The sequence below is a fragment of the Pongo abelii genome, chromosome 10 (assembly GCF_028885655.2).
Source record: "Pongo abelii isolate AG06213 chromosome 10, NHGRI_mPonAbe1-v2.0_pri, whole genome shotgun sequence".
In the NCBI taxonomy this organism is placed as follows: Eukaryota; Metazoa; Chordata; class Mammalia; order Primates; family Hominidae; genus Pongo; species Pongo abelii.
In genome coordinates, this window is record NC_071995.2 from 93,714,338 (window position 1) to 93,733,319 (window position 18,982).

Genomic DNA, 18,982 nt, shown 5'->3' on the forward strand with positions numbered 1-18,982 from the left:
TTTAGTAGAGATGGGGTTTCACCGCGTTAGCCAGGATGGTCTCGATCTCCTGACCTCATGATCCGCCCCCCTTGGCCTCCCAAAGTGCTGGGATTATAGGTGTGAGACACCGTGCCCAGCCCTCATGCATCTTAAACAACTCTGAACACATGGACAATCTTCATGTATGCTGTGCTCCCCCCAAACTCATACACACACTGGATTATTTCAAAGCAAATGATGATGTACTATTAACAGACATCTTTATTCTTTCCCAAAATAATTTGAGTCTAAAATGCATATAGTTCCTTTATTTCAAAAAAATCTACAAAAAATTGGTAGCAGTACAGGGAACACTTCTAAGGGGGGGTGGTTTGTTATCAAAAAGCAAGCCATTGGACATTAGGAAAAATAATTTCTTTGCCTGGCACCATGGCTCACGCCTGTAATCCCAGCACTTTAGGAGGCTGAGGCGGGTGGATCACTTGAGGTCAGGAGTTTGAGGCCAGCCTGGCCAACATAGTGAAACCCCGTCTCTACTAAAAACACAAAAATGAGCCAGGCGTGGTGGCAGGTGTCTGTAATGCCAGGCACTTGGGATGCTGAGGCAGGAGGATCACTTAACCCCAGGAGGTCAAGGCTACAGTGAGCAGTGATGGTGCCACTGTACTCCAGCCTGGGCAACAGAGCAAGACTCTGTCTCAAAATAATAATTTCTCAAAAATCACTAAGTAATCTCTAAGTGATACATACTTCGTAACATGAGAATATTTTAGGTGCCACATTATAGCAGGAATTAAATTTAAATTTCGAAAGTGTTTTATAAGTTTTAAGAAAACTCACGAGGGTTTCTGTGCCTATCATGCAGACAAATATCATTCCCAAGCATAGGGAGAGGTCAAGAAGCAATTAAGTACCAAAATATACCTGTTTATCTTCCAGTGGGTCAGGATCTCCTTTACTTGACTCAGAGCTGACATCATCTTCATCAGAACTGTTGATGACTTCCTCCTCATCAGAGGGAAGGTCACCAAGACCAAGATCATTCTGTTCCTCCTGGGATGCTCCTGAACTGCATTCAACAGAAAGCAGGTATTAGTCACCTTCAATAATAAGGAGTGCTAACAAAACAAAAACCAAATCAACATCTTATCTTCATAATGCAAACAAGATATATCTAAGGGATTTGGAAGAATGAAAAGACCCAGATCAGCCAACTTTCCCTTCCTTCACCCTGTCTCAGTTGCCAAAAACTCAAATTAATTTTTTGACTTTTTAATGATAAGAAGGTGGGTGGGAAGCAAGTTTCCCATCCTATGTTTCTATATATCCCTCCCAAAGAAGATCAGGTCTCTACTCCTAGAATAAACTAAGAAGCTTTACAGAAAGTGAGCTGGTTTACCATAAAAGGCTGCCAGGTATACCAGAAGAGTTGCTGATTCCTTGGGCCTTGGTGTTTAAAACAACAACAAAAACCAAGTAACAAATCTATAAGGACTGGGGGGTAATGATGGTGACTAGAATCAACAGTGCAGGTGCAACTGTGAACATGTACCCTGCTCTATGGTTATCACTGTTCTGTTCACAAGACTTGGGGAGGAAGAAGAAACGTTACAAATTCTCAGATTATGCTCAAGACCTGCTGCATTAGAACTACGAGGGGCACAGGGCCCAGCAATTTGCCCAGCAATTACAACTACCTGGGGCACAGGGCCTAGCAAATAATAAGTAAGCTTGTTTAATGCTTTCCGGGTGATTCTGATACAAGCTGAACTTGGAAAACCACAGAACCAGGCCATTTACCAATTCCTCCTTGCCAGCCTGACATCACATCATCAAGGTTCCTCCGTTTGTTTTAACATAGATCTCATGAATCTAAAAGCCACTGCTGCAATCCAATCTGTGGGGGGAATTCCATAGGAAAGTTCCCAAAGAAGAGATGAAAAGAATTCCTTCTAGCATTGGCTGTAAAGATTCAGGAGCCAATTGCCTGTAGCAACTGCTTTTCTGTCGTAAGTCTACAAGAATATCTGCAGAATAGAAGAGTATAGGTGGAGCCAGTAAAAGATCCACAGACAATTACCAGGAAAAACACTCAAGCAGAATAAGGAGACAGTTGCATTCCACTCTGGCAGGCTCTTTCAGCGGGTCACAGGCAGGTCACTCAACAGCCAAGGTTACAAGTTACGAGAATCTCTAACGGGAATCTTAAAAGCTAAAGATAAATTTTCTGCCAGTTCCTGATTACACATGGTAGGATACAGACTTGCCTCAGAAGCCATTCCTGGAGCCCAACTGTTACACAAACCAGCTGGCTAGAGGCACAGTGCCAAAAGGAACACCTCTCACTGCTAAAGACGGGGTTTTCCATTACTCAATGGCTGGGGCCTCTGGGAGTCATATCACAGCCTCGTAAGGTGGGTGCACACTTTATCACAGCTCCCCAAGACATGCAGGAGACTCACTCCCCGGGGGTAAGGGGTGGATAGAAGATAGCAACTTTCTGGTTAGATCGCTGGCAGGATTCACTGTCTCTGGGTGCAGGGATAAGAGCCAACCCCGCCAGATAGTTAATTGTTGACTGAGATTAGTGAGAGCAAATGAAAGTTAACAGGGTAGACAGACTATAGGATCCACGCATATAGCTAGAAGAAAAGGTACCCCCACCACTTGTTTCTATCTTAATTCCTTATCTCTTTATATCTTCTAAAACCCTGTTAACACAACACATGTTCAATTTCCAAGCGGCAGCAGCATCACCTGGAAGCTCCTCAGAAATACACACGCTCAGGCCGCCCACAACCCACCGAATCAGGATCTGTGCTGTAACAAAATCCCAGTCTATGTGTGAGAAGCTCTGCTCTAAAAGGCTTTTTGAACCAGCCCATCTGGGTACTGTTTTAGACTCCTAAGTATAATAGATTCAGATAGTTAGTAATAGGGCAGTGGCACCTATGAAGAAATTAGGTTTATTTGGCTGGGCATGGTGGCTCACGCCTGTAATCCTAGCACTTTGGAAGCTGAGGCGGGTGGATCACAAGGTCAGGAGATCGAGACCATCCTGGCTAACATGGTGAAACCCCGTCTCTACTAAAAATACAAAATATTAGCCGGGCGTGGTGGAGGGCGCCTGTAGTCCCAGTTACTCGGGAGGCTGAGGCAGAGAATGGCGTGAACCCGGGAGGCGGAGCTTGCAGTGAGCCAAGGCTGCACCACTGCACTCCAGCCTGGGCGACAGAGTGAGACTCCAACTCAAAAAAAAAAAAAAAAAGAAATTAGGTTTATTTTGTCTGAAGAGAGGGGTGAAAGGTGTTTCTTGGTCAAACATCATTTGGAAGGCTATTATTAAGAACATAGTAACTAGGTCTTGCCACATCCATTAGTGATAGAAGAGGGATTGAAGTACAAAGTGAACATCTGAAAACAAGAAAAAAGCTTTAAATATTAAAACTACATGAATCAAAACACAATGCCATGAAATGAGGAGAGATTTTGTTGTCTCTTCTGAATCCTTTAACTATCTCACTAAACTGCACTTGGTCGTAGACTTGTTTCCCTCATTAAAATGTAAATTTCCAAAGACAAGGAAATTGAAATTGTGTTTTCCAGCTGAATCCTCACCATACAGCCCAACACACAATGGACCCTCAAGAATTTTTCACCAAATAAATGAAAATGATATTAGAAAGCAACAGGTGTTGAATTTTAATGGTGCAGGTGGCCTGAACCAGGGTGGCTACATCAGGAATTGAGAGAAAGGGATGGATGTAAGAGGAAGAAAAATCAGGGCCGGGTGTGGTGGCTCATGCCTGTAATCCCAGCACTTTGGGAGGCCAAAGTGGGTGGATGGCTTGAGCCCAGGAGTTTGAGACAAGCCTGGCCAACAGAGCTAAACCTGTCTCTACTAAAAATACAAAATTTAGCCGGGTGCGGTGGCATGTGCCTGTAATCCCAGCTACTAGGGACACTGAGGCAGGAGAATCACTGGAACTCAGGAGGCGGAGGTTGCAGTACTCAGGAGGCTGAGGTAGGAGAATCGCTTGAACCAGGGAGGTGGAGGTTGCAGTGAGCCAAGACTATGTCACTGCACTCCAGCCTGGGTAACAGAGTGAGACTCTGTCTCAAAAAAAAAAAGAAAAAAAAAAAGAAAAATCACCAGGACTTAGGGTAAAGGGGTGAGGAGGAAAAACTTATGGAAGACGTCAAGGTGTCAAGTCCAAGTCACCAGCAGAATGAGGATGACATGAACAGAAACAAATGTTACAACAAGGGAGTAGATTTTAAAGGAAAGATAATGGTTTAGCAGCAAAATCTAGGATTCACATTTTACATGTTCATTTCTAAAACAATTACTCTATTTTCTCAAACAACTGTTGTCAGCTTCTGAATCTACCTAGATAATTTTAGATTTCTATTTTTATTTTTTTGAAAAAATAGACAAGGGTCTTGCTGTGTTGCCCAGGCTGATCTCAAACTCCCAGACTCAAGCAATCCTCCCACCTCAGTCTTGCCAAAGTGCTGGGATTACAGGCATGAGCCACCATATGCAGCCAATTTTAGATTTCTGATAATGAAACAAGGACTCCTTACTGATGCCAGTTGTATAGTTTGGAGTTCTATTTATTTCCTTCCCACTGTCCGAATGATAACATCCTAACACTGTCTGCTTTGCGGGGTAAAGGAACAGGACACAGGGCTTCCTCCACGTCTTTCTGCCTAGTTAGTTCATAATTTGATATCTGAAGTAAAAGGAAAGCAAGCTCCAACAGCAACCAGAACAAAGAGTGGGCTCTACTTCCCCAGGCACCCTAAGTCAGATTTGCTTCTGCAAGGAGCCACAGTTTCTAGAAAATCAGTTTGTTTCCAGTGCACTGGAATTAAGACAAACAAGTAAAGCCAGACTTAAATTCCTACTGATGGGTAACTGTTTCCTTCAATTCCACATGCTAACATCTACACATCTGAAGTGAAGACTACATGATGTCATCACTTTTTAAAAGTTATTTTTTTCTCTATGCTAGTTTCTGTATATTTACAGCACATCCTCCATTGGAAGTATATCAAATTTTTCTTTCAGGTAATAAGTCACAACTAAAGTGAAGTCCTTCTCTTTTAGAAGGAATTATCTTTTAAAATTTTAATTTATGTTATTATTATTTTTTGAGATGGAGTCTCACTCTGTCACCCAGGCTGGAGTGCAGTGGCGTGATCTCAGCTCACTGCAACCTTGCCTCCCTAGTTCAAGCGATTCTCCCATCTCAGCCTCCTGAGTAGCTGAGACTATAGGTGTACGCCACCATGCCCAGCTAATTTTTGTATTTTTAGTAGAGACGGGGTTTCACCATGTTGGCCAGGCTGGTCTTGAACTCCTGGCCTCGGGTGATCTGCCTGCCTCAGCCTCCCAAAATGCTGGGATTACAGGCATGAGCCACCATGCCTAGTGGAATTATCTTTTTTAAAAATACTAAATCCATTTCCTCTAAGAGTTTTTAGGAACAGAAAACCTGTACAATGATAAGCCAGCATAGCAACTGCCAAGTTCACCAAAAAACATCCTTCTGAGCCCCCACTAAATTAAAAATTCCAGCAAGGAGAAGGGATAAGGGATAGGATGGCCAAGAGAAGGAAAGGAAAAGCTAAGTTAAGAATGCTTCTCTGTTGTTGACAAATTCCAGTTATCTTTTTCTTCTTTTGCCTGTGGTTTTATTCTGAGCCCCTTTACCAAGGAATGTTTCATGTAATTCCTCCCAAGCTTGAAGAAAGAAGTTCTTTCCAATTCCCTCACCTTCAGAAGTTTCTTTCTCATTTCCAAGTCACCACATGTAAATCTCAACTTCTGTGGTCTTTCTCTTCCTCTTCTTTCTACTCCTGGCCCAAACTGAACAGAAACCTGCTTGTCCTCAGGATGTTGTGATAATTTTTTTTCAAATGCTGTCTCATTATGACTTGGTGATTATGTGCTTCCTTTGGCACATTTCATATTTATCACAGAATGAGGGGAAAAAAACTACCATTATGGGCTTCAAATTAGCAAAATAAATTTCAAGTTATTTAGTAGTTATTATAGCACACTAACTATAAAATTGGTACACAATTTTCACCAAAAAATTATTTCTATTTTGTTTTACCAGGAAACATTTCCTTCTGTTACTTCAGTTCCCTTACAGGACTGCAGATTCCACTGTCACAGTAAAACCATGAATCAAATCAATTTTAAAAAACGATTTAATTATTTATTTATTTAATTATTTATTTATTGGTAGAGACAGGGTCTCTCCCTACATTGCCCAGGTCTCTCCCTACATTGCTCTTGAACTCCTGGCCTCAAGTGAACCTCCTGCCTTGGCCTCCCAAAGTGCTGGGATGATAGCATGAGCCACCGTGCCTAAAAAAAACTATTTAAAAAATCCTTCTTACTCTCCTTTTCAGGTCTTCTCAATTACACAGCACGTCTAGAATTTTCTCCATCCCTTACTCAGGTAATGTTCTTGAGGTCTACCACCAAAATGAGTTTGGAAACATGGCACGACTTGTGAAATAGGCATAGTTGGCCATTTGCATCCTCCAAAAAGCAACCATCACGTATTCACGTCATGTTTTTAGGTTTTTCAAACACAAGATTGTGCATAATTATTTTAAGTATGTGCAGAGCCAGGTGACAGGACTGAACAAATATCAAGTTCAACCAGTGTGACTCCTGAGTGCTGGTAGGTAAAGTAGGTAAACCAGATCAACTAGTAGGTCTTTCTCCACTCCTAACTGCTTTCACGAAAAAGAAACATCAATGCTTCAGTAATACGTAAGGCTATGAATGCTGATGTTCTTATTGAATAAGTATAATAGCAGAAATCCTTCGCCCTGAAAGAAAAGGACATCTATCAATTTTTTTATGTCCTTGCATTATAAAGGTATCAAATATATTGATTTTTAATCTTCTCTTCGAGAGGTTGCTTGATTAAAGGTTAGGACAAATTTTAATTTAAAAATTAATGATTTTATTATCTCGATTTCAGTTTTTAAAATCCTATAATGTATATATGTAGTGTATAAACTTTTTGAGTTAAATTCTTTAATATTCACAAAATAAAAATAAATAAAATCACTAAAATACTTAAAGGGATAGTACCACAGGAGTTTGTTACTTAAAGGAAGATAGAAAAAATGAATAAACAAAGAAACTTACAACATAAAATGTACACGATCAGTGTTTTATTTTTTCATTCTTAAGTTTTAGAGGTTTTAACAACTGAGCCTTTCAAACTAGCAAGCTAGGGATCTATGGCTTCAAAAAAAAGAAATCATACAAAAATATCCAGCTTCCCTGAAATATAAACCAGAAACTGTTTAAAACTGTCTCTGGGTGACTCTGTTAGGGTAAAATGCCAGGCTTCAAATGATGGATATTTTTTAAAAACAGGCCTGCTTAATTTTCCAGAAGCAACCTCCACCTTTGCAAATACCATTACTATCACCTTCCCCCAAGTAATTACGAGGATTCTTAGAATTGTATGCTACTGACTAAAGACACAATCAGGACCAGGGGTGGTGACTGATGTCTGTAATCCCAGCACTTTGGGAGGCTGTGGGGGGTGGGGGTGATTGCTTGGGCCTAGGAGTTAGAGACCAGCCTGGGCAACACAGGGAGAGACCCCACTTCTATGGAAAAAAAAAAAAAAATTGCATGGTGGTATGTGCCTGTGGTCCTAGCTACCTAGCTACTTGGGAGGCTGAGGTGGGAGGATCCCTTGAGCCCAAGAGGTCGAGGCTGCCGTGAGCCACGATTATGACCCTGCACTCCAGCAGGTGAGGGACCAAGACCTTGTCTCATAAATAAATAAATAAGACCAAAATCATAATCAGTACCTTGAGGCTGCTATTTAAAATACAGTCCTCACAAGACAACTCTGAAAATGGTTTAAAAAACAAATAGAATGCAAAATTCTTTAAAATAGAAGAGTACCTACCCATATGCTTGCAACTTTTATATGTAATTGGCTTTAAAGTCATTCATTAAGATTTAACATAAAGAAGCAGTTTTAAAGGGATCTTCCTTCAATAGCCATTAAAAAAAGACCAGTTAAATAAATTGGGGTTACATTCATATAATGAATTACTAAACAGTTATTTAATTTGTTTGCTTTTTCTTAATCCCTAGGTTTAAAACTAAAGAGCTATTTAAAAAATGAGGTAGGCTGGGTGAGGTGGCTCATGTTTGTAAATCCCAGCACTTTGGGAGGCCGAGGCATGTAGATTGCTTGAGTGCAGAAGTTCAAGACCAGCCTGGGCAACATGGTGAAACCCCATCTCTATTAAAAATTAAAAAATTAGTCGAGCATGGTGGCCCACACCCATGGTCCCAGCTACTTGGGAGGCTGAGTGAGAGGATCACTTGAACCCAGGAGGTTGAGACTGCCGTGAACTGAGATTGTGCCACTGCACTCCAGCCTGGGCAACAGAGCGAGACCCCACCTCAAAAAAAAAAAAAAAAACAAAACAAACAAACAAACAAAAAAACCAGGATTGGTGGTTCACGCCTGTCATCCCAGCACTTTGGGAGGCTGAGGCAGGTGGATCACCTGAGGTAGGGAATTTGAGACCAGCCTGACCAACATGGAGACACCCCATCTCTACTAAAAATACAAAATTAGCCAGGCGTGGTGGCGCATGCCTGTAATCTCAGCTACATGGGAGGCTGAGGCAGGAGAACCGCTTGAACCCGGGAGGCCAAGGTTGCGGTCAGCCGAGATCCTGCCATTGCACTCCAGCCTGGGCAATAAGAGCAAAACTCTGCCTCCAAAAAAAAAAAAAAAAAAAGAGGTAGATCTATGCACAGTGGCATAGATCATTCTCCAGGAAATATTGTTAGGTTAAAAATAAATCAAGGCACAGAGTGTGCTCCTATTTGTATAGAGAAGCAAAAAGAAGAGTACATATACACAAAAACACGTAAAAAGTGTGTATATTTGTGTGTGTGTGTGCACAAACATGCTGACATATACCAGGCTGTCCCCGAACACATTCAGAAAAACTGATAAATATAGTTGAAGTACAGTTGCCTCTGGGACTAAAGTCCTGAGAGTAAAAGACAGACTTTTTTTTTTTTTTTTTTTTTTTTTGAGACAGGGTCTTGCTCTGTCACCCAGGCTGAAGTGCACACCCACGTTAGAGTGCAGTGGCGTGATCACAGCTCACCGTAACTTCTGTCTCCCAGACTCAGTGATCCTCCCGCTTCAGGCTCCCAAGCACTTGGGACAACAGGTGCGTGCCACCACACCTGGCTAATTTTTGTATTTTTTCTTTTGCAGAGACTAGGTTTTGCCATGTTGCCAAGGATGGGCTCAATCTCCTAGGCTCAAGTGATCTGCCTGTCTCAGCCTCCCAAAGTGCTAGGTGTGAGCCACCACTCCTGGCTGAGACATTTTATTATTTGCCCTTCAGTACATTTTAAAAAGTTGTTATCACATGCATTTTTACTTTTTCAAAATTGACCATCCTCCCGACACACACAGTCTGAAAAGCTTCATAAAAGGTGGTTCAAAGCATATATGTATTTATATGTATATACACATATTTTTATCTGTATATAAACTCTTTAGGGATAGTTTATTTTATTCCCAGGATGATGAGATTAAAGATATTTTCTCCTGTTCTTTCCCTTTCTCCCCCAACCCCCAGACTTGGAGGTCTGTGTAAACATTTTCAGGATTGCCGTTTCAAAAACAAACAAACGAACAAAATCTCTTTTAACTATTGCTTAAGTTGCTAAGATATATAAATTACGGCTTTCCCTTATTGCCGAGAGGGGTTTGTTTGGGAGAACCTTAAGCCTAAGTCTCTAAATAATAGGTAGGAAGGGGAGATCTGGCTAGCCAGTTGATAGCTTTAAAAAAGAAAAAAAGAAGTCAGTAGAGGGATTGTTCAACAGCCTGCAGGGCCCACAGAGTAACCACACAACTTGTTGACTATGTCACAGTGAACAGCAACATAATAATAGGGTCCGTCTCCCATAGTTCTCCATCTGGTTGTGGGAGAGCTTCCTGACCTGCAAGTAAAGATGATCATGTGCTTCAGGGTTCCTGGTCCTATCTTAATGACACAGGAGGAGCCCCATGGTGAAAACAGTCCAACAGACACTCTTGGCCATCTAGCTTAGCTGGGAGGCATCCAGGTCAAACCTAGCTAGAAGGAATCCAGGTCTAGCTAGAAAGGAATAAATTGTTACAAAAATGTCTCCTGAAACAAGCACTACATAAAATAAATCTGCAACATTTAATTACCATCAATTTTGCTTTCTTAGAATTGGGATTCACAACACGAAATGTGGACAACTTTCTTGTTAATACAAATAGAAAAGCATTCTACTGAGCTTGAGGTTGCCTCCAATAAAATACGGCAAGTTCCAGTTGGGCGTGGTGGCTCACGCCTGTAATCCCAGCACTTTGGGAGGCTGAGGCAGGCGGATCACGAGGTCAGGAGATCAAGACCATCCTGGCTAATACAGTGAAACCCCATCTCTATTAAAAATACAAAAAAATTAGCTGGGCGTGGTGGCGGGCGCCTGTAGTCCCAGCTACTCAGGAGGCTGAGGCAGGAGAATGGTGAGGCGGAGCTTGCAGTGAGATCACGCCACTGCACTCCAGCCTGGGCGACACAGCAAGACTCTGTCTCACAAAAAAAAAAAAAAAAAAAAAAGGCAAGTTCCCAATCCAATTCCATCACTGCACCAAAGATGATGTTTCTCTTATTGAAAACTAAAAAGTTTTAAGACAAAGTTAGAGTTGACTTAGTATCATTTCTCCCCTTCACATCCTCATTATGTAATATACTGTCTGTACCTACTTGATGCCAGAAAAAATAAAGGCCATTAGAAATAAATAACGAGGTTGAGATGGTTACAAGAGAATACTTCATAGTTACATACACATATTTACACATATATATGTATACATACTTTTTTTTTTTTTTTTTTTTTGGAGATGGAAGCTGGAGTGTAGTGGCATGATCTTGGCTCACTGCAACCTCTGCCACCTGGGTTCAAGTGATTTTCCTGCCTCAGGCTCCAGAGTAGCTGGGACTACAGGTGCCCCACCACGCCCGGCTAATTTTTGTATTTTTAGTAGAGACTGGGTTTCACTATGCTGGCCAGGCTGGTGTCGGATGCTTGACCTCAGGTGATCCACCCGCCTTGGCCTCCCAAAGTGCTGGGATTACAGGCGTGAGCCACCTTGCCCAGCCTATACATACATTTTTAAAAATACTTTCGTAATACTTAGAATATATAAAAATGGTGATGCCATTTATTTCAGTAAACATTTATCGAGGGCCTACTATGTCTCATTTACTATTTTAGGAGGCAGATGAAGATAATATTGAATTAGTTACAATGTGCAAACTACAAATTCTACTGACTGCTTCTCTTTATTTTCCTACTGAGACCTTCTTAAACAGATAAAGGCAGAAGGGATTGAGATAACCACAGTAATTTAAGACAAAGGAAAGAACCACTTTCTAAGAAGAGACAACTTGGCTGGGCACGGCGGCTCACCCCTGTAATCCCAACTACTCGAGAGGGGCAAGACTGGTTAGTAAGTTAGTAGAAAAAACAGCTCATCCTTTGACTACCTTCTCTAACAGGGGACTACTTTGTCCTGGTGTCAGCTGTACAAGCCCCTTTGCTTCCTCTAAGGTCTTGTCATCATAATCCTAACAGCCACTGAAAAGGTGGTGAGCCTTTTGGAAAATATGACTACTCCGCCTGGCCACGCTATGCTCTTGATTGTGAGTCAGCACAAAACCATTGCGGTGCAAGGCTGAAAATTAAGGCCCAATATTATGCTCTGCCTTGACATCTGGGGAAAATCAGAAGGGCTCCAAATGGTCTCACTACACACTGCCCTTCCCACTATGCTTCTGCTGTTAAAGTCCCCTGGCCACCCTCTTAGTCACAAGGACCAGGCGCAGTGTCTGCCTAGCCCTGAGAAGTGGGTTTTACTTCCCTGCCAGCCAGCAGAGAGTTATTTAAACAAGCCAATCACATCCTCTCATGGGAACCAAGAGTGATCCCCACCCTCTTGTATAAAGCCTGCTTCCTGCAGCCCCTAGTTGTTCCTGAGTACAGGCCTGGGTGGCCAGGTGTGGCATGCTGTGCCCTCCTCTAGGCTGGGACTACATGTGACTGAGAAACTGCTGTTGATCTCACCTGTCCAGTGTCGAGCATCAGGATTCAGCCATTCCCGTAACCCTAAGCAGAAATCCCTCCCTCACTAACGGGGTGAAGAGGAGGTAATTCAAACAACCTCCAAGGCCAGGAGTGGTGGTTCCCAGCAATTTAGAAGGCCGAGGCAGGAGGATCATTTGAACCCAGGAGTTTGAGATCAGCCTAGGCAACACATGGAGATCCCATCTCTACAAAACATAAAAAATTAGCCAAGTACGGGGGTGTACACCTGTGGTCCCAGCTACCTGGGAGGATGAGGTGGGAGGATGGCTTGAACCCACAAGTTTGAAGCTGCAGAGAGCAGTGATTGTGCCACTGCACTCAGGCTGGGTGACAGAGTAAGAACCTGTCTCAAACAACAAAACAACAACAAAACAGCCTCCAAAAAAGGTGCCATTCTCTGGGATCGTGAGGTACAAAGCAGGTACACTGGCAGATTTTCATAAGATTATCCTGAGAAATGACATTGAGAGGTGTATAAAGTCAGCTTTGTGTTTACCTAAGTATATTTTGCATATACATCTAGACTCTGCCATGATACACTCAAGCAATTTTCAAGTTAAAGGCATTAACTTACATGTTCCAGAAATGTGGCATATTCCATGTTACAGAATGCTAAATGTTACATTATATACAGACCTCACTATAATGAAAGGGTAGGGGATTACAAGGAAACCAATAGCTAAAACCAAAGGACTTCTGCTTTCATTCCCAGATGTTATTTTATCTAAACCTATTTAAGTGTATCAATTTCCAATAGGAACCACAATCATATCTGGGATTTCCCACTAACATGGGGAAAAAGGATCAAAGGCTTCTTGGGAGCCCATGAGGAGCCACAGAGGCGGAGGTCGGTCATTGCTCATGAATAAATCTGTCTACTTCCTTATTTAAAACTATATACAAGTAAGCCTATTTGCCATCTTTCTTCTTCAGATTCTATTCACACAAATGATATGTCTTCAAGGTCTACTCTAGACCAGTTATAAACCATCAATAACCCCCCAAAACCATAAGGAACCCACATCTTTCTGAGAAAGCACCCTGAGGAAGCTGAAGAGGGTGTCAGGAAAAGACATGGATGTCTTCCTGCACTTTTTTTCTTTTTTTTTGAGATGGAGTCTTGCTCTGTCGCCCAGGCTGTAGTGCAGTGGTGCGCGGTCTTGGCTCACTGCAACCTCCACCTCCCAGGTTCAAGCGATTCTCGTGCCTCAGCCTCCTGAGTAGCTGGGATTACAGGTGTCCACCACCAAGCCCAACTAATTTTTTATATTTTTAGTGGAGATGGGGTTTCGCCATGTTGGTCAAGCTGGTCTCAAACTCCTGACCTCAAGTGATTTGCCCACCTTGACCTCCCAAAGTGCTGGGATTACAGGCAGAAGCCACCACACTCAGCTTTTTTTTTGAGACGGAGTCTCACTCTGTCATCCAGACTGGAGTGCAGTGGTGCGATCTTGGCTTACTGCAACCTCCACCTCCCAGGTTCAAGCAATTCACCTGCCTCAGCCTCACAAGGAGCTGGGATGACAGGCGCCAGCCACCATGCCCAGCTAATTTTTGTATTTTTAGTAGAGACAGGGTTTCACCATGTTGGCCAGGCTGGTCTTGAACTCCTGACCTCAAGTGATCTGCCTGCCTCGGCCTCCCAAAGTGCTGGATTATAGGCGTGAGCACCCGGGCCCTTCTTCCACTCTTAATCCCACGCATCAGTGAGTCCTTACACCAGTTACATTGCTGACTAGTTCTGTGTTTATTTTTAGCTTCTTTGATTGGGAAACCAAAAAAATCACTACTTTTCTGTCAAACTCAGATTACATCTTCAAAAGCTAGAGTCAGGGAAAATGGAAGGGAAGTGAAAATAAATGTGTATTCAAGTAAAATAAACATTCACTTCTGACAGGATCACAAACATTTATCACAGTTTCATACATTTCTAAGAGGGAAGGAAAGGCAGCAGAGAAGAAAAAAAAAATGCTCTTTCAGCCTAAGAGACCTGCATTTGAAGGCAGGGTCCACCACTCATGGCTGTGTGTAACTCGCTAGTTAATTGGACTAAGTTTACATTTCCCTATACTATAAAATTGACATAATAGGCCGGGCGCGGTGGCTTACGCCTGTAATCCCAGCACTTTGGGAGGCTGAGGCGGGAGGATCATGAGGTCAGGAGTTCGAGACCAGCCTGGTCAACATGGTGAAACCCCGTCTCTTCTAAAAATACAAAAATTAGCCAGGCATGGTGGTGTGCACCTGTAATCCCGGCTACTCAGGAGGCTGAGGCAGGAGAATTGCTTGAACCCGGGAGGCAGAGGTTGCAGTTAGCTGAGATTGCACCATTGCACTCCAGCCTGGGCAACAGCGCAAGACTCCATCTCAAAAATAAAAATAAAAATTGAGATAATATACCACCTGCAATGAAGATTAAATGAGATAATATGAATATATCTGTTACATGCAATGGACATGAAATAAAGACAGCTTTTTAAAAAGCAGGCATGAGAAAGGGGACAACATCATAGTTCATCCAGTAAGCAGAATGGCAAGAGGAACTGAAAGTTGTTCTTGTCCCCCCTAGAAATCCCAGAATGTAGTATAATACCTTTCTTTCATGAATGTATTAAAAAATGAATGGATTCCATCCTAATATCTTACACATACATAGTATAGCATGATTAGGCAAATCTAACCTGCTGCCTGTTTTTGTAAGGTCTATGAGCTAAGAATGCTTCATATATATATATACATATATATATATGTATACATATACATATATATATGTATACATATTTTTATACATATGTATACATATATATATATATATATATATATTTTTTTTTTTTTTGAGATGGAGTCTTGCTGGGTCACCCAGGCTGGAGTGTAGTGGCACGATCTCGGCTTACTGCAACCTCTGCCTCCTGGGTTCAAGTAATTCTCCTGCCTCAGCCTTCCAAGCAGTAGCAATGTGGTTTTGCTATCTTGGCCAGTCTGATCTTGAACTCCTGACCTAAAGTGATCCTCCTGCCTCAGCCTCCCAAAGTGCTGGGATTATAGGCTTGAGCCACTGTGCCCAGCCTGGTTCTTATATTCTTAAATCATGAAAAAAAAAAAAAAAAAAACAATATTTTGTGACACATGAAAATGATTTTCATGTCCATAATGAAGTTTTATTGGAAAACAGCCACGCTCATTTGTTTTTGTACTATCTGTCACTGCTTTTGCACTATGTTGGCAGAGCTGAAGAGATGCAACAGAGACCTATGGCCTGCAAAGTCTAAAATATTTATCATCTGGCCCTTTACGGAAAACGTTTGCTGATCCTTGGTACAGTAGATTACACAAAAGAAGCAGTATATTTCCTTTGGGGCAAAACTGCCTGTGTTCGAATCTGAGTTCTGCCACATACTAAGTAGGTGAAATTGAGTCCGTTCTTAACCTCTCTGTGCCTCAGTTTTTCCTCCATAAAATGAGGATCATAATATTGCCTACCTGACAGAATTTTGTGGGGATTAAACAAATTAATACAAGCAATGCACTAACAATGCCTGGTACATAGAAAGCTCGTTTGCTCACTCACTGTTTCTCTTGTATATACTTAGAAGTCTAGAACTATATAAAAAGTGACTTCAGGCTGGGCATAGTGGCTCACGCCTGTAATCCCAGAACTTTGGGATGCTGAGGCGGGTAGATCATGAGGTTAGGAAATCGAGACCATCCTGGCTAACACGGTGAAACCCCATCTCTACTAAAAATACAAAAAATTAGCTGGGTGTGATGGCAGGCGCCTGTAGTCCCAGCTACTCGGAAGGCTGAGGCAGGAGAATGGCATGAACCCAGGAGGCAGAGCGTGCAGTGAGCCGAGATCGTGCCACTGCACTCCAGCCTGGGAGACAGTGTGAAACTCCGTTTCAAAAAAAAAAAAAAAAAGTTACTTCAGGCTGGGCGTGGTGGCTCATGCCTGTAATCCCAATACTTTGGGAGGCCAAGGCGGGCAGATCATGAGGTCAGGAGATCGAGACCAGCATGGCCAATATGGTGAAACCCTGTCTCTACTAAAAATACAAAAATTAGCCAGGCATGGTGGCATGCATCTGTAATCCCAGCTACTTGGGAGGCTGAGGCAGGAGAATCACTTAAACCTGGGAGGCGGAGGTTCCAGTGAGCCAAGATTGCGCCACTCACTCCAGCCTGGGTGACTGAGCGAGGCTGCGTCCCCCCCAAAAAAAAAAAAAAAAAAAAGTGACTTCAGAGAGAAGCTTCTGCATTATCAATCATGTGAAACAGCTCATCACCAGCTTAAAGGTCTGAGTCAAGAGCTCCTACAGTGAGGTCATGTGAGCCACGGTTTTGCAGCAGGTTACTCCTAGAGCTCATTTTCCGTGTTTAATTTCACTACTTATTTTTGGTAGCTTACTACTTGTACAGTAATATCCTGAAGCTCAGAATAACTACAGTTTCATGCATATCTCAATATTCTCTCTTATTTCTAAAACAATTTTAGTCATATATAATGATGAATTCACAGGTATTCCACTAGATCTCAAAGTACCTTTTCAAGTATGTTTTGAAAAGCTGGCTTTGTCCCTCCTTTTCTTTGCTTAATAATGATCACATTGATGTGACAAAGGCCAAGGTGGCCTATGAATGACACTGATAAGCATACCTCACGTATGCAATAAGTTGCTGATTTCTCTAGTAATGTAAACTTCATTTTGCAATATAAAGCAAAGAGTCCTATTTCTTTTCTAAATGGAAATTTTCATATTGCACTGAACTAGAAAAAGCCCAGCAGAATGCAATTTCAAAACAGTGATCACTTGCTCTGAGCTACTAGCTGAAGGCACAAAAAAAAAATGAGGAGAAGAGGGAAGTAGAAGAAATGAAGAAACCAGAAAACAGTAAGTAAGGCAGGGTAAAGGAGAGAAATAAGCAGATGGGCAAAGCAGTGTGTGTGTGTGTGTGTGTGTGTGTGTGTGTGTGTGTGTGTGTGTGTGTGTGTGTGTGTGTGTGTAGATGACATGTTACCACAGACACAGGAGAAGGAAGACAAGGGGTGTGTGGGTGTGTGTGTGTGGGGGTGGGGGTGTGTGTGTGTGTGTGTGTGTGTGTGTGTGTGTGTGTGTGTGTGTGTGTGTGTGTGTGTGTGTGTGTGTGTGTGTGTGTAGATGACATGTTACCACAGACACAGGAGAAGGAAGACAAGGTTCCTGCCCTGGGGAAAATGGAGCTGTCAGCCTTGGAGCTGTCAGCCTTTGTCTTTCTCATATACCTCAAAGATAACAATAGCCTCATAGGGACAGAGTTTACTCCTAAACTTTCCACTTATTCTAAAACTTTCCATGTAAAAAATCAAAACAAACAAAACCCCCAAAACCTTATCTCTTCAGTGGAATGGAGGTGGATAAAGAGAAGAAAAGGAGGGAGCATTTCACTTTTCACTTCATGTACATTTAACTTTTTTTTAAGACAACAATTTTATATAACTTTTATAACTAAACAAATATGTAAAGAACTGAAAATCCCCATTCTCTCTTCTCCAAGTTTACTAATCTCAGTTATTTCAAGTATTCCTTAAAAACAACTTTTTTTTTTTTAAATACTTGGTAAGGAAAGGTCAAAGGTAAAGCAGGCAGAGAGGATGAATTAGAGAAAGCTATCCCCATCTGCTCTTCCCACAAAATGCAAAGAAAGAAAAGAAAAAAATCTGCTCATGTTGACATGTGGATTACAGCAATAGTTTTTGGTCTACTTCGTGTAGATAATCTCAAAATGAATTCTCTAATTCCCTAGACCACTCCCCACTCTGAAAATAATAAATTCCCTGTACTTTGTAAGGTAAACCCAGTGAACAAAGAATATTTTCACCCTGGGCATCAGGAAATTATGTATAGCAAAATGGAAGCGTCTATACACCCCCACACCTGTGTTCACAGTCACAGATTTTACTTAACAGAACCCATCCACAGGGTATTAGCTGCATAGCCAGCACAGATATTTACTGGGGCCAAGATTTCAAAGACCAGGCAAAGAAGACATTAATTTGTAGAGTACAAAAGAGCACACAAAAAATGTTTTTGTTTCTTAACACTGTGAGGGCTCAATAAGAATTAAAGCTGCTTAGAATCACTGCTATCAAGAGTCAATCTAGCTGGGTGCAGTGGCTCACGTCTGTAATCCCAGCACTTTGGGACGCCAATGAGGGAGGATCGCTTGAGCCCAGAGTTCGAGACCAGCCTTGGCAACGTGGTGAAGCCCCATCTCTGCAAATACAAAAATTAGCTGGGTGTGGTGCCGTGGGCCTGTAGTCCCAGCTACTTGGGAAGATGAGGTGGGAGGATCACCTAAGTCTGGGAGGTTAAGGCTGCAGTGAGCTGTGATCTCACCACTGCACTCCAACCTGGGTTGACAGAGCGAGACCCTGTTTCACAGAAAAAAAAAAAAAAAGAATCTAGTAAGGTCACATTCAAGAAAAGGGGAAGCATCAACAGTTAATCAAGTAACCACTGGGTATAAAAACATACTTAAACTAATTTTACCATCAAAAAAACCTCCTAACCTAGCTAGAGCTAATATATTTGCTTATTTTCACAGTATTTAAGTTTTGCCCTACAGAAAGATTTCATAGAGTATTTCAGAAAGACCAAATGGATTTCCTTAATAGTAACAGAAAACTTTCACCTTCCAGATCTTTAATATTCTTCACTTGTTAGTACTAACTTTCATTGTAAAAGTTCCTTTTATATTCAAATATGGTGCTCCACACATAGTGAATATGCAGTAAGTACCCGTTAA

General features: G+C 42.0%; 1 protein-coding gene across 1 annotated transcript in view; it reads right to left on the minus strand.

Moving 5' to 3' along the window:
• The window catches only part of FGD6 (FYVE, RhoGEF and PH domain containing 6), a 135,176-nt gene that overhangs the window by 88,682 nt on the left and 27,512 nt on the right, over window positions 1-18,982 (minus strand). Inside the window, exon 3 of the mRNA XM_024257514.3 lies at window positions 907-1,051. Coding sequence (XP_024113282.2) covers window positions 907-1,051 — 145 coding nt within the window. The remainder of the gene's footprint in view (window positions 1-906; window positions 1,052-18,982) is intronic.